Below are 23,971 nucleotides of genomic sequence, written 5' to 3' on the forward strand. Positions count from 1 at the left end.
CTTCCTATAATGAGCCAACCAGAACTGGATACAATATTCCAAGTGTGGTCTAACCAGAGTTTTATAGAGCTGTAGCAAAGCCTTGTGTCTCTTAAACCTAATCCCCTGTTAATGAAAGCCAAAGCATCATACATCTTCTTAACAACACTCATCAATTTTCCATGTTTTTTGTTTTTGGAGTGTGCTGCTTACTGGTGAAAATTCACCTGCTGCCCTATATATCTTGAACACTGCCACATACACCAGATTGATAATCAGATATGTCCCCAATCTATGACGTAAGGTAGCACATCCAAACAATAAAGAGAAAATAACAATTTCAACTAATTAATGAGCGCTTTCATTTTACAAATGAAGATTAAATGCAGGCAATCCATTTTATTTTGTAATAGGTTGAGACCGCATTATAACTTTTCAAAAAAAGTTGACGTGAGCTAAAAATGGACCTTATTTGCTTGGTTTCTTAAATATACAAAATATTTACCAACGTTTACTAAGCAGAACCTCTATAAAGACAGCAACACAGTTGGGACTGTACATTTACATTTTGAAAGAGTATGCAGAGACATCTTAAGTAGGAAAAGCAATTTAGACGAGTTATGAGGAATGTACTATTTCCCTCTGCACAATAAATTCTGCATCAAATCTTAATCCCTCTTCGGGGTTCTTTATTCAACTTCATTACAACCTGATAAAACATTCCACAAAAGTGTAAGAAAACTGCGTCATTTCAGGTAGAGGGACAGATCTTATTAACAAGATCAACACATTACATCTCTACTTTATCGAATGCCATATTTTGATGGTATACTCTTTACGGCTAATTTATTCTCACCCCACCCCGAACCCTCCCAATACACACCAGCTGATTAAAGCAGCGATTACAGAAGGCAGGTCACAACCTGCAAATGCAAACAGGGATGGACAATAAAATGCTAGCCCAGACAGTGTCACTTATGTTCCACAAGTGAAATAAGAAAAATTAAAAAATGGAAAAAAAAACCTAAAAACTTATACCAATAGTTACAAGGACTGTCTTGTCAGCAATGCAGATATGCCTGAAAACTGGAGGTTGAATATTTCGTTTATGGATTCCCAACCTCCCTAATTAGTCAGGGCAAATTTTTAAAGCCTTCAAGTTGTATGTAATGCTGAGCCCCATCAACATCGTAACTGTGGTGATGTGCCAGACATATCTGGTGCACCGTTGATTGTTTTCTAGGTCTTTAACAGTTCACTATAGCGTACTTGGCAAGATATTGTACGAATTAATCAACTAAGAATGACAATGATAGCCAAAAGCTATAGCATTACAGCTGGGATTAAGAGCATCCAACCAATGCTTATAAAAGTTGAATGCGTACTGAGAATAATTCAGATTTCCTATAAACTAACATCGAACCATTTGAAAGAAGTACTTGTTCAACTTTGCATACAAACTTCCACACAAGAGAAATTCTAGCTAATGATTTAACAACATGGGGCCAGGTAGTGCCTTTGATGTAGCAAAACATCCCAAAGCATTTCATTTGAGCTCTCTCAAACCAACATTAACAGTAAACCGTAAAGATTTTTAACAATTAATTCACAAAATGTCATGTGGCAGTAATTGTTGGCTATTGAATTCCAAACTTCTAAACACTCTACATGTCAAGAAGCATTGCCTAACGTTATTTCAGAAAGTCTAGATCATGTCTTCCTGCACAGTGCCCAACCACAGACTCCTCCCCATAAATCAGCATTACAGCCCCCATTTGTGGAAATGTCTCTTTGTAATTTAATTAAAGTTTAAGTGTCATTTTGGTAAAGAACATCAATGCTTTTGTTGTTTTTCTTTAAAAACCCACCCAAAACTATACATGAACATCTACTGTCATCCTGAAAACAGTATACATGCAAAACACATATGCAGCAGTACACCTGCATTCTATCCCATTTGCTCAAATTTATTGCGCTTATTTGGAAGTCAGGGCGTTTTGTAAACTTTGAAAGTGCAGAATTTTCTACACAATTCCCTCTTGGCATGGTCATATAATGATTAATGCAATGATTATGCACAACCTGTTCAGTCTTTCCTGTTACAATCTGGTTATGACTTCCTGCATTGCTATCCTACACTCGTGGCTTGTTCTTTCCTAATTTTCCAAATCTGCCCTTGTGAAATTCCTCTCCTAAGTTCCACTCCTTAGCTTAAAATTCCTCTCGACAGCCTAATTGTGATTTGCTAGCACACTGATCGTAGAACAAGTCAGGGGAAGGTTATCTTAACAGGGCAGCCAATACTGGTCCCAGTGATTCACATAGTGAAACCTCCTTCTCCGTGTCCAATTTTTTGAGCTAAACATTAAATTGTCAAAAGTACTTATCCTACAACAAATTATTTGCAGTTCAGTTAGCAATCCAGAGATTTTTACTTCTACATTTCTGATTTTATATCTAGCCTGTGGTTACTCATACTTCCTGATCTGAACCTCTATTCTTTGCCTTACCTGTGCTGTCATCACCCACATGGACCACAACCTAACTGTTTCTCTACACTCCAAGCTCCTCTCCAGCCCTAGGGATACCCTCTTGGCAGACAACACAGCCACTAGGACTCATGCTTTCAGCTGATTAAACAGTATTTCCCTAACTAAGCTGGTGCCTACTATAATTACATTCCTTTGCACCATCCCATTCGAATGACTTCCACATCACAATGCTATAAACAAATTTGCTTATCCTCCATCCAGTCCTGCTCACGTTAACACAAGTTGCAAGAACTTTGATCATAGTGAATAATTGTAAGGCCTGAAACTCCTGCACTTCTACTTTCTGGATTTCTGTATCTGGCTCAGTCCCCAAGGCCCTGATGATGGGCCAAATCTGAAGTACCAACCCCAAAGGTATGATTGCCTCCCTAGTGCATGAGAATGCTCGAAACTGACTCCTGTACATCAACTCGGAGCAACACTCCTCACGCTTCAGGCATTTAAGGCAGTTGCTGTTGCTGTGGATCACATTGATATCCCCCAGCTTCTACATGCTATAACTGCAACACATCACTCACCCTGCCATCTTTATGGTGCTTGCTTAATTAGATTTCAGAAGCATTATTCAGTTGTTACTCAAAGTTTTACAAGGTGATGCTTCAACTTGATAATCTATAGATTGAATTAAATACTTGTATCTCCCTAGTACAGTTATAATTACTACCCACATTAAAAGGAAATATCTTTAACAAACTCACCCATAACCTAAATTGCAGATGGAGGTCTGAAATAAAAGTAGGAAGCACTAGAGAAACTGCTGATGCATTCCAGCATCTTTAAAAAAAAAGATCAACTTCCATCTAAGTGCTCACCAAATAAAGCCTTAAACTGTCATTAGCTGGAAGCAGGAAAAAAAAATGCAAAAGCCACATCTTCATGCCCCTCTGCACCAAAATCCCAAATTAACACTAGTACCTCAGCACACTTGAGTTCAACAAATTCAGATCATGACTACGGTTTTTACTGTATCATGGGAATCAGTAAGGATTTTGCTCTTCCCATTTATGCCTTGTCCAAAATCCTTCTTTTGAAATGGTGCCACATGGCAGGTTGGTTAGCAAATTAGAAATGTTTGGAATTGATTGGCCCTTGACAGCATGCGTTTGGAATTTGGCTAAAAGATAGGAAACAGAAGATTGGCATAGATGTACATTTCTCAGACTCAAGACAAGTTGTAGGTGGTGATCGCATGGGATCAGTGCTAGGACCCTTGCTTATATTGAATTACATAAATGATTTGGAGATGAGTGTTGAAGGCAAAGTCTCTAAATTTGCAGTTGATACTAAGCTATACGGTCTTCAGAGGGACATTGATAAGTTAGACAAATGGACAGACACCTGGTAGATGACTTTCAATTCGGAGAATTGAGGTAATGCATTCTGGTAGAAGAAAAATGGAGACTCAATAGAGTCAATTTAATCTTGAGAGGCATACATGAGCAGAGCAACCTGAAGGGTCACACGTATGATTCTCAGAAGGTGGCTCAGCAGGTTGAAGTAGCTAAGGCGCTTAAAAGATCCTTGGTATTATAAATAGAGACAGTATAAAAGCAAGGAAGTGATGCTACACTCAGCCAAATCATTGGTGAGAAGACATTTGGAGTATTGTGCTCAGTTCTGGGGCACCTTAATTTTGGAGACCATTCAAAAGATGATTTACTAGAATGATACCAGGAATGAGGGATTTTAGATGCAAAAAAAATGAGAAATTAGGATAATTCTCCTCGGAGTAGAGAAGGTTAAGGTGATCTTATTGAAGTGCTCAAAATTATGAACAATTTTGACAGAGTAAAGAATAATACTCTATTTCCACTTGGTATGTTACTAATGAGGTGTCGCAATTTCAAGATTGTCAGTAATAGAGCTAGGAGTGAGATGAAGAGAAACTTCATCACCATTAGGATTTGCCTGGGACAGTGGTGGTGGTGGACTTCACTGGAGGTTTCAAGAGAGCTGGATATATATTTGCAAGAGACACATTCAGAGGGCTAGAGAAATAGGGTTGAAGAATGGAACTAACTGGGTAGTTCTTTCAGGAGCTGGTACAGACACGATGGGTCAAATGGTCTCCTTCTGTGCTGTATGATTCTATGATCCAAAGAGTAAACCTGCCTCATTACTATCCTCACTTACCTTGCACCATCATTCTTTTTGCCATTAAGTCACTCTTGATTTTCCACTCTAACACACCTTAGCTTTGTTCCAAACCCCTCATGTCCAATTTTCCTACTTTTGTATTTGTTTAAAATCCGTTATAGGAACACTTTTTGCATCAACAATCTAGCCTCAGAACATTGTTATTTTCTCTCTCCACCAAACTGCCTACTATTGAGTACTTCTAACAATATGATTTTATTTCATATTTCCACTACTTGCAGTGGTGTTCTACTGTTTTGTAGACAGCATTCTTTTGGATTAGTGATCCTAGCGCTTGCCTGAAGATATGCTCGAAATATAACTCTAAATTGCGTTGCATGGAAATGAAACATCAAAGGCTGCTTCTGTTTGCCTAATCCACGGTAACAAAACAGAAGCTGAAAAGAACAGCTAAAACATTTCGGAAGCTTAGCCCTCCAACAAAAAAAGAAATTTACTTACAGGTAATTATTACTAGAACGGTTCGAACAGCTAAGTTAACCCACAACTCCCAGCGTTCTGAGACCTTGGCTACAAAAACTGGGACAATTATCTCTGCTGCAACGAAGAACTGGACAGCGTAGGTGATGAAGATTCCAAAAGAATACAAAATCTTCACAGACTGGTACAACCTAGAAGAAAAGTTTTGCACACAATTTAAGGCTGGAGTGATTCGAAATATGCTATCATATTTGATCTCAAACTTTCTATTTTCTTCCCCGCGCCCCCACCACATCCTACACCCCATTACACGCCATTCAGCAACCAGTACAACATTAAGATGCATGAGAAAGACACCAAGGGCAATCCGTCCTTTCATTTGTGACAGATATTGCTGTTTCCACATTATCTCACCCTTCCAAACATGTAACAGCCTTCCACATGCATCTTCATGCTAGCATAGCATGTCCTGAAATATTCAATGTTACTTTCTGCCCTTACTCCATTTTAACCTGATGGAAGAGTAATGTACAATCGGAGTCTCACTTAGATTTCAGGCGGAATAGAGGAGTGCAAAGTCTGGGAGTGAGGGAGGCAAAGGGAGTGGCCAGGAACAAGCCACCGTTTTGCCCCATCAGGAGGGGACCAAGGACAGAGAGCAGCTTTCTCCCCCAGTACGAAGAGGGGATGTGAGGAACTGCTAGGTCTGGTTTGGCAAATGGGATGAATTCAGGTTAGAGAGCCTGGTCAGCACGGCCGTGTTGGTCTGAAGGATCTGATTCCATGCTGTATGACTAAAATCTTGAGAAGCATGGACAGAATAAAAGTCAAGAGTCTTTTATTCTAGGATACAATTTTCAATTACTAGGGAATATATGTTTAAGGTAAAAAAGGTAAGTTTACAAGGAGATGAGAGAGGCAGTTTTCTTTAAAATAAACACAGAGGGTTAAGTGCTTGGAATGCACTGCCAGAGAAGGTGGTGGAAGTGGATATAATGGCAATGTTTAAGAGGCATCTTGACAAATATAAGAATAGATAGGGACTGGCAGGATACAGACAGCGCAAAAGCCACTGGTTTTCAGTTTAATGGCATCATGTGTCAGCACAATCTTGCATGTCCGAAGAGCCTGTTCCTATGCTGTGCTATACTTTGTTCTTTGAGTTCTCCAGATTCTGTAGCTTAATAATGTAACTAGTAGGACAATATTAAAATGCCAAATAAAACACAGTTAATTTGAATTCATAACTGCTATAGTTTTACTATATACGTTAGCTATGAAATGGTCTTTCCACAAGCAAGCTCATTTGTAATTTAAAGTAACTGAGTTAACCATCACGAACCTTCCAGCTCAACGAGCAAACTTACATCCAGAACCTCAACTTGAGCTACAAATCTTCTCAAAACACTCTTAAAAACATGATTTGCTATATGCTGAAAGTAGTGTTCAAAAGTTAGTCACTGAAGACAAGATTGACAACTGTTTTTTTAGGAAACAAAACTTACCAGCAGGCTGGTAAATTGAGTGTGATGCTTCCTGCAATTTCACTCCCAAAACGAATGTATCCCATGACTCCTAGTGTTAAATATAGCGTTGTAACAATTGCCATGCCCAAATATAGGATTAATGGAAATTTCTGTGGATCCTCTAACTTATTTTCTAGTGGAAGTACCTTAAACAAAACACATAATTAAACCACATCAGATATTTATCTTTATTCATTCATTCTCACAAAACAAAGGTATCACTGGAGAGGTTCACACTTATTGCTCATTCATAACTTTCTTTGAAACACTGGAAGGTTAAACTGGATATCACCTGGGAATGGACACAGATACGGTGCTTGATTAACTTATGCCAATTGATTGCATTGCAGACAAGATGCCAAAGTCATGCAGCTCAATCATTTTCATGACTTCAGCGAGTAGTCAGCGTTGTTGCTCTTAGTTGCACATATCATCAGGGAGCTCAGTATCAGTAATACCTAGCAGAAGACAGACAACCCATAAAATGAGGTGAAGCGAAGGCAGAACTCCAAAGTGCCCAATGATACCTCACAGCTCAGGACCCTAAAATGTCAACTCATGACCCACACTTTGAAAGGTTTAATCTAGCACTACTGAACACTATCCTCAACCTTTTCAACAGAAGGTGTCTTCTGGCTGTTGGTACTGTTGAGATCATTTGGAACATTGTGGTAGATGAGTCAGCCATGATTACTGATAGAGAAAGCAAACACGATTGTCAATGCTGCAACGCAGGTCTTAACAGAAGCTACAGAAAGGAGGAAAGAAAACCTGAACTTTCAGAAATGTGAGGCCATCCAGACATAATCAGAAGGGAGTGGCAAGAAATGGTGGCAAAGGTCAATACCAGAACTTTAGCCTTAGGTCCTGCAATTTATTGATCTTTCAAGTGGTCAAGGTCAATAAATGATCAAATACCAATTATCAACTATACCACTAAAATCATCCATTGATAGATTCACTTCAGTTCCATTCACCAACTAACAATATCCATAGGAACAAGAACAACTCAAGGCTAGAAATAGGCCATTCAGCCCATCGAGTCTACTCTGCCATTAAAGGAAATCATAGCTTATCTGATGAACCTCATCTCCAATTTCCGGCCTTCTCCAAGAACCCTAAATCCTTTAGTAATTATAAATCTGGACCCCTTGAAATACTAAATGACACAGCTTTGACAGTCTGTGCTAAAGCATTCCACACATTTACTTCCTTAACAGAAGAAATCCCTTCTCATCTGTCTTAAATATGTGACTCCTTACTCTGAGACTAAGCCACCAGTCCTAAATACTGCCCACATTTATCTTGTCAAGTCCCCTATGAATTCTGTATTCTTCATTAAGGTAATCTCTCATAAGAGCAAACAGGTTTCATCACAAACTGGAGGTACAGAGGTTTCTTTTCAAAGGTGGGAACAATTAACTGGGCAGATGGTTCCTGGCAAACTTCCCTTTAACTCATTTTATTTTTAGCAGGCTTTCTTCCAAATAAACTAAAAACCTTTCCAACCCAGTAATATTCAAAACCAGTAGCAAACAGGATCCACAGCGAAGCAAGCCGTAAAGAGATTCTAAGCTGTCATAGAATCAAAGATATACAACCCAGAAACAGACACTTCAATCCAACTTGTTCGTACCAACCAGATATCGTTTAAAATATTATAATTTTATCAGCCTCCACCACTGGCAACTCATCCTATACATGCACCATCCTCTGTGTGGAAAAGGTTGCCCCTTAGGTCACTTTTAAATCTTTCATACTAAATCTATGCCCTCTCGTTTGGACTCCTCCACTCTGGGGAAAACACCTTCATAATGTTATAAACCTCTACAAAAGGTCACTCCTCAGCCTTCAAAGCTCCAGGGAAAATAGCCCCAGCCTAATCAGCCTCTCTCTACAGCTCAAATCCTCCAAACCTGGCAGTATCCTTGTAAATCTTTTCTGAACCCTTTCTAGTGTCATAATATCCTTCATATAGCAGTTTTAAAAAAGTCTGAGTCCACAGTGAACATTCAATGGCTTCTTGTAAAGGAATCTCCACTCCAGAAATACCTACAAAACAATAAATGTGATTTTCCCCAAAACTCAAAGCCTCCAATATTAAAATCGTACATCTTTATTTTTAAAAAAAGAGGTCCAAAATTGGCACCCAAACTGAAATCCATTTATCAATTTTAAATATCAGCTTCCTCCTCCATTTTGTAATACCTTTGCATTAATGGCAAACTTGAAAACTTTCTCACCCATTTAAAAGGATCAAAGTATGGTGAATAGTTGGAAACCAGAGTAGATGTGAAAAACTGCTGGCTACATCCTGCCGATTAAGTATCTGTCCCTTACCCCATATCCAGAACTACTTTATTCAGACTTCCAGAAGATACTGGATAGGCAATACTCATATTTCCTTGCTCACTTTTTTCTTACACCAGTCAACTGACTCCCTGAAGATAACTGAACTTTTAAAAATGTGCAAAATCTCAAAGCATGAAGAATTGCAACAGCAGCCAAAAGAAATTATCCAGCAACTAAACAGCTGTTAGGGAGGACGGATTTCTTTTATGCATTGTATTTCAGATTCAACTTTGCTGAATAATAGCTATCATAACCTACAACACGAGTCGCTACATTGGCAGACAATGAGCTCTTTCGCTTGCAGACATATATGCATGCAATAACCTTTATGCGAAAATGATATCAGGCACACTTTCACTGGATCTGCATACAAAACAATGTGTAGTCTGAAAAGACCTTGTAGCACTCAAAACAGGTGCTGCAGAACACAATTTAACTTTTTTGGGTTTTTAGGTCCAGTGGAAGGTTAGCACAATTATAAAAAAAGACTGATTTAAAACAGAGCTGGCACCAAATCAGAATACGGACAGATGAAATTAGGACAGGGTTCAAAGGGCAGAGTACGGATAATTTTAATTGTTTATGAAACAAAGAACATTTTAGTGCATCACTAAAATGGACAATCATAAAAATGAGGTGCAGGAGAAACTCAGCAACTCTGGCAGAATCTATGGAGAGGGGAGCAAATTAACATTCTAAGTTCAAATTACTTTTTAAAATTCTAAGTTCTGAAGAACTGAGTCATATCAAACTTGAAACATGAACTTTGAGTTTCTTTAGCGTTTCATTTTTGTTTCAGATCTCCAGCACCTGCAATACTTGGCTTTTATCTAATCATTATCTCATTATTTGGTTAGACCTTGTTAAGTTCAAATTGGCTATTGAATTTTCTACCTTACAACAGTGACTACAGTTCAAAACACCTTCAATGCTTGTAAAGCACACCAGGATGTTGAGAGTTTGAAAGGGATGCCATTAAATGCTAACTCTGCCAGTGCAGTTCTTCAAATTCAGGCAAATGGTAGAAATGGTCTTCAGTCTTCATCTAAAAGACACAAAGGCTTTGTGAATGTCAGAAAAGCTACATGAAAATGTGAAAAATAAAGCAAAGGTCTCTTTTTGTTGTGGCAGGTTCCACTGCAGATGTTAATAAATGGAATTCCAATTATCAGGAGTGAGGTGTAAGTTAGATTTAAATAGCTCTTCAATAGTCTGCCAATACTATCAGTGACATAAATATTTTCACTCACCACACCAATGCCTTCAAATGCAAATATGGCAGTTCCAAAAAACATTGCATAGGATTTCCAGCCAGCTACAGGTGGTAAATCATTTGTATATGTTGCACTCTGCAAGAAAGACAATAGCATTTGATGACATTTTGAAGTGCCAATTTTCACAATATATTCCCCCGCTATAGATATACTGACATTGGAGGCAGCCCAGAGAAGATTTACTATATTAATCCTGGGTATCTTATGAGTAAAGGTTGAGACTGTGTGCACTGGAATTTTGAAAAAGAGAGGCAACCTCACTCAGATTCTCGGGGGACTTGATAGGGTAGATGCAGAAAGGTTGTTTTCATTTAAACAGTAAGGGGGTCAAAGATTATGGGGAAAAGACAGGAAAGTGGAGTTAAGGATTATTACAAAAGCCATAATCTCATTGAATGGCAGAGCAGACTCAGTGGGGTGAATGCACTACTGTTCTTACATCTCACAGCTGGACTATTCATAACCAGAATGTTCAAATTTAATTCCAGAATAACAATGATCATATTTCATAGAGAAAATGGAAGAAAGAAAAGAGCGAACACAAAAATGAGTCATTTCAGGGCATATAAGAAATAAGAAATTTACTAATTTGGAATTGGATACAGATTGTTAGGTGAATGGCCCAAAATTTGGCAGATGTAATTTAACACTGATAAGTGAGAAAAAGACAAATGACCTAAATGGAGAGAAACCTCAGAGTGGTTCAGGAGAGAGAGAGAGACCTGCGTGACATGCACGAAATTGCAGAAAACGGAAATGCAGCTATAGCAACTAACAAGTGAAATGGAATTCTAGCATTTTTGCTAAGGAATAAAGTGTTGCTGCAACTGTACAAGGCATTAGTGAGATCGCACCTGGTGTACTGCATACAATTCTGGTCACCCTCCCTCCAAGATTTTTCACAAAACGGCGAAGAGAGAGCGTGGGGAGAAGCGAGGGCTGCCAGGAAGGGTAAGTGATTGTTTTTTTTAAGTGGGTGAGATGGAAAATGGAAAAGTAGATTTCTTTTTTAAAAGAAAAGAGAATGTTGATTGGGGTTTGGTTGCCCTTTTACATGAAGTAGAAGTTACCATACAGTTAGTGAGCAAATAGGAATGCAAACAAATATGCTAATCTTCATTACAAAAGTGACTGAAATAGATAGATTGAGTATCAAGGGGAGCAAGGGTTATGGGGAGAAAGCAGAAGAATGGTTTTGAGAAACTCCTCAGCCATGATTAAGTAGCGGAGCAGATTTGATTGGCTGAATGGCTTAATTTGTCCTTCTAATTCTTATGGAAATACAGAGGTAAAGTAGTCTTGGAAATGGTTTCACCAACACCCTGTATACGTGTAGAGTACAATGTACAGGTTTGTTCTCCTTTTTAAAGGAAGATTATACTACCCTCAAAAAAGTGCATGGAAGATTCACTAGCCTGATTTCTGAGAGGAGAATTTCCCAAAAAGAAGTAGAGTAAACTGGAGCTGGATTTCCTTGAATTTAGGGGAAGAGGAGATGAATTCAATAAGATGTATAAAATTATTAAGGCAGAGGGAACACTCTGGGAGGATATTTCTCCAAGTTGGAGAGTCAAACAGAGGCCAGTGGGAGAAGAGATTGGCCATTTGGGAGAGAGATGGAAAATCATCTTCGCTCCAGAGGGGTTTGATTCCCTTTAATGGTCAGAGCATAGAGTACAGAAGTTGGGAGATCATGTTGCAGCTATACAGGACATTGGTTAGGCCACTTTTGGAATACTGTGTGCTATTCTGGTCTCCTTCCTATCGGAAGGATGTTGTGAAACTTGAAAGGGTTCAGAAAAAATTTAGAAGGATGTTGCCAGGGTTGGAGGACTTGAGCTACAGGGAGAGGCTGAATAAGGTGACCTTACAGAGGTTTATAAAATCTTAAGGGGCATGGATAGGGTAAATAGACAAGGTCTTTTCGCTGGGGTGGGAACTAAAGGGCATAGATTTAGGGTGAGAGGGGAAAAATTTAAAAACGGACCGATGAGGCAATCTTTTCATGCAGAGGGTGGTGCGTGTATAGAATAAACTACCAGAGAAAGTGGTGGAGGCTGGTACAATTACAAGATTTAAAAGGGAGTGGGGAGGGAAATATATACCTGGTGGTGGGGTCTTTTTGGAGGTGGCGGAAATGTCGGCGGATGATTTGGTTTATGCGAAGGTTGGTAGGGTGGAAGGTGAGCACCAGGGGCGTTCTGTCCTTGTTACAGTTGGAGGGGTGGAGTCTGAGGGCAGAGGTGCGGGATGTGGACGAGATGCGTTGGAAGCCATCTTTAACCACATGGGAAGGGAAATTGCGGTCACGAAAGAAGGAGTCCATCTGGTGTGTTCTGTGGTTGAACTGGTCCTCCTGAGAGCAGACATGGCAGAGGCGGACATTTATCTAATCTGCAACTAGCAGTCCAGTCAACTGAGCTAATGCACCCTCTTTCCCTGCCATGGTAGGCTTTTACAGGACAAAGTATCAAATAAAGTTTGGTCAAACAAATGGTTTATTTACAAAAATAAACAAACAAACTTCAGACAAAACACTACCTTCAGCCTCAAGAAAATGAAAGACTATTTTATGAAATGAATACCAGAGAGAAAAAAAACAAGTGGGAAAAAATTCATAGCATTGATTACTCACAGTGAAAATGTACCAGTAGATGAAAACGAGACTGACACACATTGCTACGTTGGCGAGCAGAGAAAAGGGAGCCAGGTATTTCAAGTTGCGAATATATACCAACAGAATGATGAATGGCAGAAAACTAAGCATGTAGAGACGGCTGTCCATACTACCAGGTTCCAAAGTTGAGACATTTTGATTGCAGTTATTATTTGTAGCATTTGCTACATCCACAACCTTAAAAAGGTGAAAAGTACAAAAATTCAAATATTTAATTCAAAACACACTCAGCACACAAAGATGTCTTATTCTTATATCCTTTTATTAGCAAATAATAACATTATTGAAACTGTCAATGAGTTTGCAAGAACTTGCTTAATTGTAACATTTATTGGGTTCTACACCATTGCCCAAATTTTATTTTTAAAGCTGCAGGTGATTAACCAAAGATGAAAATGTCGATAGGCAAATTCTTGCATTTATAGTAAGATTTTGTGCTCAAACTTAGAACTGATTCAAAAAAGGAACAATTTCACAAACTTTGCAAAGCAATATCATAGTTATTCCACAAACTGCCACTGGAGTGAATAAAACGTTAAATACTATAGAATTTTAAGCTATGAATACTATTTTATTTCCCTACTTCCTACAGCTCCCCATACCCTTTTTCTCTAAAAAAACAAGAAATTAACAGAATGTCATGTGCCATGTTTGCCAGCTTAGCACAAAGGTGAAGCTTAAGAGAACTGTGGATTCAAAACATACTTCCAGATATGAATACCAACATTCATTCATCAGTGCATTAAGGTCATAGGACCTATGAGCAAATATTAGGCCAGTCTGCTCTCCCATTCAATTATGGCTGATAAGTTTCTCAACCCCATTCTCCTGTTTTGTCCTGGTAACCCTTGAACCTCACTCTTATATATACTCAATAACCTGGCCTCCACAGCCTTCTGTGGCAACGAATTGCATAGATTTGCCATGCTCTGGCTGAAGTTTCTCCTTACCTCCATTCTAAAAGGTGTTCTCTTTCCTCTCAGGTTGTGCCCTTGGATCCCAGTCTCTCCTACCAATGGAAACATCTTCCCACCATCAGTCCAGGCCATTAAGTATTCTGTTCGTTTCAAGTAATCAGATTCCCCCTCATCCTACTAAACTCCATTGAGTACACACCCAGAATTCTCAAACGCTCCTCATATGTGAAGCTATTCATTCCTGGGACCATTCTCAACAACCTCCTCTGAACACATTAAGGCCAGTGCATCCTTCCTGAGAGCTGGGGCTCAAAACTGCACATAATACTCCATACGTAGTCTGACCAGAGTCTCAGAAGTACATCCCTGCTTTTATATTCAAGTGCTCTCAAAACAAATGCTAACAATGCATTTGCTTGCCTAACTACTGACTCAACCTGCAAGTTTACCTTGAAAGAAACCTGGACTAGAACTCTCAAGTCTGTTTGCACTTCAGACTTCTGAATTTCCTCCCCATTTAGAAACTAGCCCATGCCCCTATTCTTCCTACCAAAGTACATGACCTCACACTTTCTCATATGGTACTCCACTTGCCACTACTTTACGCATTCTCCTAACCAGTCTACATCCTTCTACAGCCTCTCCACCACCTCAATGCTACCTGTCCCTCTATCTGTCTTGGTATCATGTGCAAATTTGGCCAGAATGCCCTCAGTTCCTTCATTTAGATCATTAGTGCATAAAGTGAAAGGTTGTGGTTCCAACAACAGCTGCCATCGTGAGAAGGACCCTTTCATCCCTATTCTCAGCTTTCTGCCAGACAGCCAAGCTTCTATCCATGCTAGCACCTTGCCTCTGATACCATAGGCCCTTATCTTACTCCATAGCCTCCTGTGCGGCACCTTGTCAAATGCGTTCTTGATGTCCAGGAAGATAACATCCATTGGCTCTACTTAGTCTAACCTGCTCATTACTTTCTCAAAGAATTCTAAAAGATTTGTCAGGCATGACCTCCGCCCTCGATGAAACCATGCTGACTTTGCCTTATGTTACCATACACTTCCAAGTAATTCATAAATCTTATCCTTCATAATGGATTCCAGGATCTTCCCCACAACCGAGGCTAGGCTAATCCGTCTGTAATTTTTGGTCTTTTACCTTACTCACTTTTTAAATAGGGGTGTCAAGTTAGTGATTTTCCAGTCCTCTGGGACCCATCCTGATTCTAGCAATTCCTGAAAGATTATCACTAACGCCTCCATTATCTCTTCAGCTCTCTCCCTGAGAACTCTGAGGTGCAGTCCATCTGGTTCAGGTGATTTATCCACCTTCAGGCCATTCAGCTTTTCTAACACCTTTGCCTTGGTAACGGACAACATACTCAGCTCTGCCCTATCACTCTTGAATTTTTGGGATACTTTTCGCGTCTTCCATCTTGAAGATCAACACAAAGTAATTACTCAATTTCTCAGCCATTTCCATCTTCCCCCGACATCATTTTCCAGCAGCCAAAGTCCATTTTTGTCCTTTAGATATCGAAAGAGACTTACAGTCTTCCTTTAGATTACTGGCGAGCTTACACTTATATTTAATCTTCTCCCTCCTTATTTTTTTTGTGTGGATCTCTGTTGGTCACTGTAAAATTCCCAATCCTCTGGTTTCCTACTGCCTTCCAACATCTCATATGCTTTCTCTTTTGCTTGTATGCTATCCCTAACTTCCCCAGTCAGCTATAGTTGCCTCATCAACCCTATACCATATTCTTTTTCCTCAGGATGAATCTCTGCTATGTCTCCTGAATTACTCCTAGAAACTCTCGCCATTGCTGTTCCACTGTCTTCCCTGCTTGGCTCCTCCATCGTATCTTTGTAGTTGCCTTTATTCAAGGTAATACTGTTACCTCTGATTCTATCTTCTCCCTCTCAAACTGCAGAGTAAATTTAATATCTTCAGGTGAAATAGAGGGACATAAAAGGAATGGGTGAGTTGCATTACTGATTAGAGAAAATGTCACAGCTGCACTGAGAGGACACCTCAGAGAGTTCATCGAGCCAAGCCATAAATTGGTAAAATTTAAGAAGAAAGGTGCAATTGGTTTGATAGGGTTATACTATAGGCCTCTCAATACGCAGAGGGAGATTCAGGAACAGATATGTAAGCAGGTCACGGAAAGATGTGAAAACAACAGGATTGTTCTAAGTGAAGGACTGCTGCATGAGGAGATTCAACAGTGGTCAAGAATCACAAATGTTTTTGATTGAGCTAATGAACCAAAAAACATGATTTAATAGATTGGCAAAAAATAATTAGAGGCAACAGGAAGGTGTGGGAAGCATTACAGCACCTTGTTAGGGCCTGCAATGAACAGCCTGAAAGTTTGGTAATATCAGAATCAGTATTAATTTTCAGTAAAGTTTAATGTAAAGGATTGATCAAAGGAAATAAAAGATTAGTCTATGGGAAAGGAACAGGAATATGAGATTAATGGGTTGGTTGCACAAAAGAATCTGCAGAGTTCTGATAGGCTGCCAAAATTATTTTTCTTTGCCAATATTCCACATTTCATTTCAGTATTGCTGTAAGCATATACAGTATTATGAGAAGCTGGGAATTCATGTGTGCAATACTCTATTTCTCTGCCTTTGTACTTTAATTAATCACAGTACGAGCTCCTATCTCACGTCCAACTGGAGTGATTTATTAAATAGCACTGCCAAAGTAATTCACAAATTAAATCATACCTGCTTAATGTTGTCAGCCAGAAATACAAAGTAAACACAACAAAACCCCAGCTGGGTAAGGATCAAAAAGAACTCCACCAAAATCCTGGAAGAGAATAGCAAAAGACATCACCAAGAGTTAACTGTTCGAACTAATATGGCCAAAACAAAATGCATAGCAATTTTAATGAAAGCAGCTGAGGGCCATGACTGGGACAGAAGACGAGCAAATGGAACGGAGCAGTCATTATGCAGCCCCAGTCATGGTAACTTGACATGGTGGGAGAAGATAGAAATGCAGAAGGAAATTGAGATATGGGTGTAAATAGGAGTTTGTCATAAGTGAAGCTGGGGTGAAGAGCTTATGCTTGAAACGTTTACTCTCCTGCTCCTCAGATGCCGCCTGATTAGCTGTACCTTTTTCACTTTTTGACTGTGAAATTGGGGTGAGACAAACTTCATTGAGGGAAGGGCAGGAGTGGTAGCTCAACATTTCAGGGTTTAGGTGCTTCAAGTGAGATAAAGGGATGTCAAAGAGGTGGGAGAGTTGCATTACTGATTAAAGAGAATATCACAGCTGCGCTAACAGAGGACATCTCAGAGGCTTCATAATCGGTAAAACTTAAGAAAGGTGCAATCGGTTTGATGGGGTTATATTAAAGGCCGAGTAAAAAATGAGGTCTGCAGATGCTGGAGATCACAGCTGCAAATGTGTTGCTGGTCAAAGCACAGCAGGCCAGGCAGCATCTCAGGAATAGAGAATTCCTGTGCAGAGGAGATGACCTGGGGGGTCATATTAAAGGCCTCCTAATAGCTAGAGGGAGATACAGGAAGAGATATATAAGCAGGTCATAGAAAGATGTAAAAACAACAGGATTGCTGTAGATGATTTTAACTTCTCCAAAATTAACTAACTCCCATATTGTTGATGTTAGGTAAATAAAGGAGACTTTCTTGAAACAATATGGAGATAAAACAATTAGGGAAGAGCTGCACTGGACCTTGTATTGGGGTATGTACCTGGACAGGTGTTCAATGTTTCAGTGAGGGAGCATTTTGGGAATAGTGACCATAATTCCATAAGTTTTAAGATAGTTAGGATAAGGATAAAACTGGTCCTAAGGTGAAAGTATTAAATTGGGGGAAGGCTAATCTATCAGTATTAGGCATAAACTGTAGAAATTAGTTTGGAAACAGTTCTTTGATGGTAAATTCACTTCCAACATGCTCATTGCTGTTAATTGCCAGAAGATCAAAGTTCAGAACCAACATATTCTTGTGAGGGCGAAAGACAAGGATGGCAAGATTAAAGAAATCTTGGCTGACGAGAGATATTGAAACTTTTGCCAAAAAGAAAAAAGCAGCATATAAAAAGGTTTAGGAAACTGAAATCAAACAAGATTCTTGAGTAACTTGTTTGGAAGCAGCAAATAATTTAAATGGGAAATTAGGAAAGTTAGGATGAGACAACTGTCTTTGTCAAGTAGGATTAAAAAGAGAATCCCAAGGCATTTTATATACATTAGGACAAGAGGGAAACTAGGGAAAGCACAAGTCCACGCAAGGACAACAGAGGGAATTTATGTGTGAAGTTAGAGAAAGTAGGTGAGATCCTTAGTGAATATTAAGGTGAAATATTCATTAAGGACATGTTTGCCTCAACAGTCAGAGCATTGAATATAAAATTGGTACGTCACATTGCAGCGGGACAAGACTTTAGTTAGGCCTTATTTGCTGCCACACAACAGGAAGGCTGAGGAGGCTTTGGAGAGGATGTAAGAGGTTTACCAGAATGCTGTCTGGATTGGAGTGTACTAGTTAGGAGAGGTTGAGCAAACTTTAACTCTTCTGGCTGGAGTTTGAAGCTGAAAGGTGATCTTATGGAAGTATATAAAACTATGAGAAGCATGAATAGAGTGGAAATGGCAAATAGAAAGAGTCTTAAGGTTAAAGGTGAGCAGGGAAAGGTTTAAACAGGATGCACGATGCAAGTTTTTTTCTCCCATAGAGTGGCAGATGCCTCAAACTTGCTGCCAGGAGAGATGGCAGAAGCAGTCATTTAGCAAAGTTAAAGAGGTATGTAGACAGATACGTGAATGAGCAAGGAAGAGGGGGATACCAACCAGCCACAGGCAGATGGGATTAGTTGAGAATGGCATCGTGGTCAGCACAGACACAGTGGGCCATAGGGCCTGTTCCTGTGCTGTACTGTTCTATTCTAATGTTCTGTGTGATGATATCCATGCAGTGTAACAGTACAAGAGGAAGAGAAAGAGGAGATCAAAAACAGACATTTCAAATATTACTTGCTTTAAGATTTACATTATTATTTTTAACTTCTATTTACAAACTCTCAGAACATCTCAGCAATCCAAATACCTTCCAACAAAAGAATGCTTTTGCAGCCAAAGGTTGGGGCATTCTTCCAAACTGTACATCACCACGCTTCCATAATCTAGATATGGTTTCTGTAACCTAAATTTAAAAACACACTCTTAAAACCTCAGCATTCCACATACTCAATGTGACAAATTCAAAAGAAGGTATCTTTCTCACTGAATAGAACCAAGATCAGATACCCACAAAAACTATTACTCCCTCAGAAGGCAAACAGAGAGCAAGTGTATGTCAGAAACACAGAACAATGGATCCAAAGTAATTCAGACAATTTAAATGCAACTTTTATTTTACACAAAATACAGAAATGTCTCAGAACAAAAAGTTAATTGCAATGCAAGTGGCAATTTTCCATATCTGGAAGAACAGGAAAAGCTTACAATATTACAGATTGATTAGCACGGTGAAAGCCTTTTACATTAATATCAAAAACTCTACAGAACTTGGAATGCAGCTCACAACCACCTTCTCCAGGGCAACTGGGATGGGCAATAAATGCTGGCCGACTCAGTGACACCCACGCCTCAGTAAATAATTCAGAAAGTTACAATCTTTTGGCAAATGGTTAAGCTCACGATTTGCCAAAGTTTCTCCAGAATCCGTAAGTCAAATGGGTGATTGAATACTATCCATATGCTTAGATGGTCACAGCTATAACATTCAGAAAATTTGACATTGCAGAGTCAGACTCATATAGCACGGGAACAGGTCCTTACGGTCGATGCCAACCAACAAACACCAAACTGCACTAATGCCATTTACTTGCATTTGGAACATAAAATACCAGGATGTAGTAGGCTAAGTACTCATCTAGATGGTTAAAAATGCTGCAAGAGAATGCATGTTCCATATTTCTACCAACCCATGGGTGAAAACTTCTTCCTTAGATTTTCTCTAAACTTACACTCCCTGGTTTTAATACACATCTGTTATGGGGAAGAGATTGTCATGATTTGCTTTGTCTGTGCCTTGCATCATTTTTTAAACTTCAAATCCGATCCCGTCCTCAGTGTATTGTGTATAGTCCTTGGGGGATCATATTGCGGCTGTACAGAACATTGGTTAGGCAACTATTGAAATATTGCATGCAATTCTGACCTCCCTACTGCAGGAAGGATGTTGTGAAACTTGAAAGGGTTCAGAAAAGATATGCAAGGATGTTGCCAAGGTTTGAGCTATAGCGAGAGGTTGAATAAGCTGGGGCTATTTTCCCTGTAGTGTCGGAGGCTGAGGGGTGACTTTATACAGGTGTATAAAATCATGAGGGGCATGGATAGGGTAAATAGACAAGGTATTTTCCCCGGGAGGGGGAAGCCCAAAACGAGAGGGCACAGGTTTAAGGCGAGAGAGGTAAGATTTAAAAAGGGACTTAATGGACTCATGTTCACACAGAGGGTGCAGGGTGTTATGGAATGAGCCGCCAGAGGAAGTAATGGAGGCTGGTACAATTACATATTTAAAAGGCATCTGGCTGGGTATATGAATGGGAAAGGCTTGGAGGGATATGGTTCAAATGCTGGCAAATGGGACTAGATGAATTTAGGATATCTGGTAAATAGGGAAAGTCTTTTCCCCGAGGTCGGGGAGTCCAGAACTAGAAGGCATAGGTTTAGGGTGATGGGGAAAGATATAAGAGAGACCTAAGGGGCAACTTTTTCACACAGAGAGTGGTACGTGTATGGAATGAGCTGCCAGAGGAAGTGGTGAAGGCTGGTACAATTGCAACATTTAAGAGGCATTTGGATGGGTATATGAATAGGAAGGGTTTGGAGGGATATGGGCCGGGTGCTGGCAGGTGGGACCAGATTGGGTTGGGATATCTGGTCGGCATGGACGAGTTGGACCGATGGGTCTGTTTCCATTATGTACACCTCTATGACTTGTCTTTTCTGCTCCAATGAAAACAAACCCTGCCTTATCGAGTCTCTGCTTATAATTGAGACATTCCGTCCCATCTCTTCTATACACCTTTCCAGTAGAATCATGTCCTTCTGATAGTGTGGCAACTAGAACTGCACACTGCTCCATTGTGGTCTAACTAAATGCTTTAAGAAGTTGTAAAAAATGTCCTTGCTCCTATATTCTACAGCTGGCTAATGAGGGCAAGCATCTGTAGATTTTCACCACCCTGCATACCTTTGCCGACACCATCAGGGATCAATGAACTTGCTCACCAAGGACTCAGTACTCCTAGAGACTCACCATTCTTCTGCATATTATTCCCTTATTACATCTCCCAAAATGTATCATCTTATATTGAGTGTATTAAATTTCACCTGCTGGTGCTCTGCCTAATTTACCAGCTGGTCAATATCAGACTGCAGCCTGGGACCATCCTCCTCCCCATCAACATAACCAGTTTCCAGAAGAAATAATAAACCACTTCAGTTGACCAGCTCCTCATCATAAACCTAAACATCAATTTATCCACTGTTGGCTTATGAGAGTGCAATTGTGTTAAGGTAAAGTCACCATAAGCCTACTAAACAATAAGGCTGCTCTTTCATTACAGAAGGAACTGATGGTGGTTTAACCTAAGGGTTACCATGTCCAGGTGGCTGAGGCATAGTCAAAAATAAAGATCAAGTTTGAGCATGTGTTAAATGGTGCTATTTGGAATTATATTTTTTAAATTCATTTAGAATTTGCGATCCAAGGTGCAAAAGAGCTATGTTGCACCTTTATGGAATGGGTTGATAAACTTGATAAAATAGCCAAATTTTAGATTTCTAACCAATCACTTACCAATAATAATCATTTACTTTAAATGCATGAATAAATTGAGATAGTTAGGACTATATAGGAAGTGAAAATGAATGAAATGAAAAATGAAACATTACAGGTGCTCACTACAGAAATTAGCAGAATCAAAACTTACTTAGCTGATAGATAGCGACTGCATTTGACCAGCAAACGCATACAATGTACAGCTACCACTCCCATGATAACGAGGCTGATTGGACCAAGCTGTGGAAAAAGGGATTTAAAACTTTAAATTATACATAGATCAAGATGGAAAGCAGCAGCTAAATTTATAGGCAAAGAGAATGGAATTTGGAAAGATAAACTGGTACAAAGACAAAGCAAGAGTATAGCCATGGAAATAATAAAAAATGGTGACCAAAAGTGTTCAAGATAAATATATTCAGCTAAAAATCAAGAAATATCTAATACTGTAACAATGAAAAATACATAAGTGCTGACATAAGAAAGGTGACAAGGAATGAGGCATTAGGAACAAAAAAACAAAAAGGAACAGTGGATTAAAATATCGAGAGTTATAAAAACAGTACTTTAGAGACAAAAGAAAAGTTAGCTAGCTTAATATTAATGAAGATTCCATTATCTTTTGTTCCAATGTGTGATAGCTTATCAATCTGTAAATTAGAAATATAAAAACAAATGGTCAGCAGGTTTCAAATTTGAAGAAAGAAAGGGAGACAGTTAATATTACAAGTCCAATATGCCTCATCAATTTTGAAACAGGGTCATACTGGATTTGTAAAGTTAACTATATTTGTCTCCACAGATGTTGACAGACTAGCTGAGTTTCTCCAAAATTTGTTTTAGACTTCCAGTATCTGCAGCATTTAGCTTTCAAGACAATTAATTCTTAAAAATGCACGACAAAAGTGCGTAAGTTAATGAGCCATAATACTTTAAAGAAATGCACTGGATCCTATTCTTAACGGGTACTGGCAACTGTTATATTTAAACCTGAGATTGAAATCAAAGATATAGTAAATAATATTATAACAGTCTGGTCAAAATGTACAATGAAAATGCATCAGCCTTGGCATCACCAATCTGCGCAAGATTTCTTTCAGGTGATGGCTTTCTGCTTGTAGGAGCATAGGTCAGTTATTTTGAGGAAAACCCTTAGGTTGACTTCTGAACGTAACCTTGTACCAATTTAAATACTGTAATGTCTTAAAGATTTAGATTTAATATACAGTTTACAGTTGATAATGGAAAGTATTCGTGGATTATTCCTCTTCTGTTCAAAATTGTGTCCAAATCCCCATCTGTCAACAATTACAAAAAGGTACTCCTACGACACGACAACATCAGCTAAAAAAAAAATCCAGAGAAGGAAAAAAAATCCCCTTTCCCCAAAGTCTCTAAAGGGGCCCTGTACAGTGCTAATAAAAATGTAAGTATCTCACCACAATACCCGCATTCTTCACTGCCAGTGGGAGGCTGAGGAGCCCGGTTCCTATGTTGCCTTTCAACAAGTGAATTAATGTCTCAATAGGTCTGAAATGCAAACAAAACTAATACTGCTTAACATACAATGATCCTATAGTTCAAACATATTTTGGATATAGAAATTTAATCCAGAATTTAAAAACTGCACTTTTGGTTCTTTGTCAATTCTAACAAAACACCAGATCATACAGTACAACAGTAGAGAACTTATTTGTGCTGCAAAAATTAATTCTGTTCACTATGTCTAAATGCACTCTTCAAAACAGTAATGACAGTCGAGAGTGTGGTGCTCGAAAAGCACAGCAGGTCAGACAGCATCCAAGGAGAAGGAGAATTGACGCTTCGGGCAAAAGCCCTTATGAATGAGGCTGAGGGGTTGGCAAGATAAATGGGAGAGGGGGTTGGAGCTATAGCTGAGAGTGCTACAGGTCGATAGAGGTGGGGGTAATGGTGATAGGTCGGAGAGGAGCGTAAAGCGGACAGGTGGGAAGGAAGATGGACAGATAAGACAGGTCATGAGGGCGTTGGGTGGTTAGGGAGTGGCGACAGAGGCAGCCCAGGACCTGCATGTCCTTGTCGGAGTGGGAGAGGGAGTTGAAATGTTTGGCCCTGGGGTGGTGGGGTTGGTACTAATGTCAGGCCAGCCTGAATCTAGGCTTGATTGCACCAATGACCAATCACTATGCTCAAATTTAGAGTATATCACTCCGAATTTTAAACAATTAACCATGCTTTTCTCTAAACTTACATTTGAAGATAATCGGTTTGGTTCCAAACAATGTTTTATAAAT

At 39.3% G+C, this 23,971-nt stretch overlaps 1 protein-coding gene across 4 annotated transcripts in view; it reads right to left on the minus strand.

Annotated features, from left to right (window-relative positions):
- The window catches only part of slc36a1 (solute carrier family 36 member 1), a 73,116-nt gene that overhangs the window by 33,524 nt on the left and 15,621 nt on the right, over positions 1 to 23,971 (minus strand). For 2 of the 4 annotated variants that reach the window (XM_060837355.1, XM_060837354.1), the window contains exons 3-10: positions 23,138 to 23,228; positions 21,850 to 21,938; positions 18,954 to 19,049; positions 16,596 to 16,680; positions 12,896 to 13,114; positions 10,237 to 10,335; positions 6,614 to 6,780; positions 5,130 to 5,299 (exon numbers count right to left, since the gene is read on the minus strand). In XM_060837355.1, the coding sequence (XP_060693338.1) occupies positions 5,130 to 5,299; positions 6,614 to 6,780; positions 10,237 to 10,335; positions 12,896 to 13,114; positions 16,596 to 16,680; positions 18,954 to 19,049; positions 21,850 to 21,938; positions 23,138 to 23,228 (1,016 nt within the window). The remainder of the gene's footprint in view (positions 1 to 5,129; positions 5,300 to 6,613; positions 6,781 to 10,236; positions 10,336 to 12,895; positions 13,115 to 16,595; positions 16,681 to 18,953; positions 19,050 to 21,849; positions 21,939 to 23,137; positions 23,229 to 23,971) is intronic. The other 2 variants (XM_060837358.1, XM_060837359.1) reach the window with 2 other exon arrangements.

This window comes from Hemiscyllium ocellatum, chromosome 16, assembly GCF_020745735.1.
Source record: "Hemiscyllium ocellatum isolate sHemOce1 chromosome 16, sHemOce1.pat.X.cur, whole genome shotgun sequence".
Classification (NCBI taxonomy): domain Eukaryota; kingdom Metazoa; phylum Chordata; class Chondrichthyes; order Orectolobiformes; family Hemiscylliidae; genus Hemiscyllium; species Hemiscyllium ocellatum.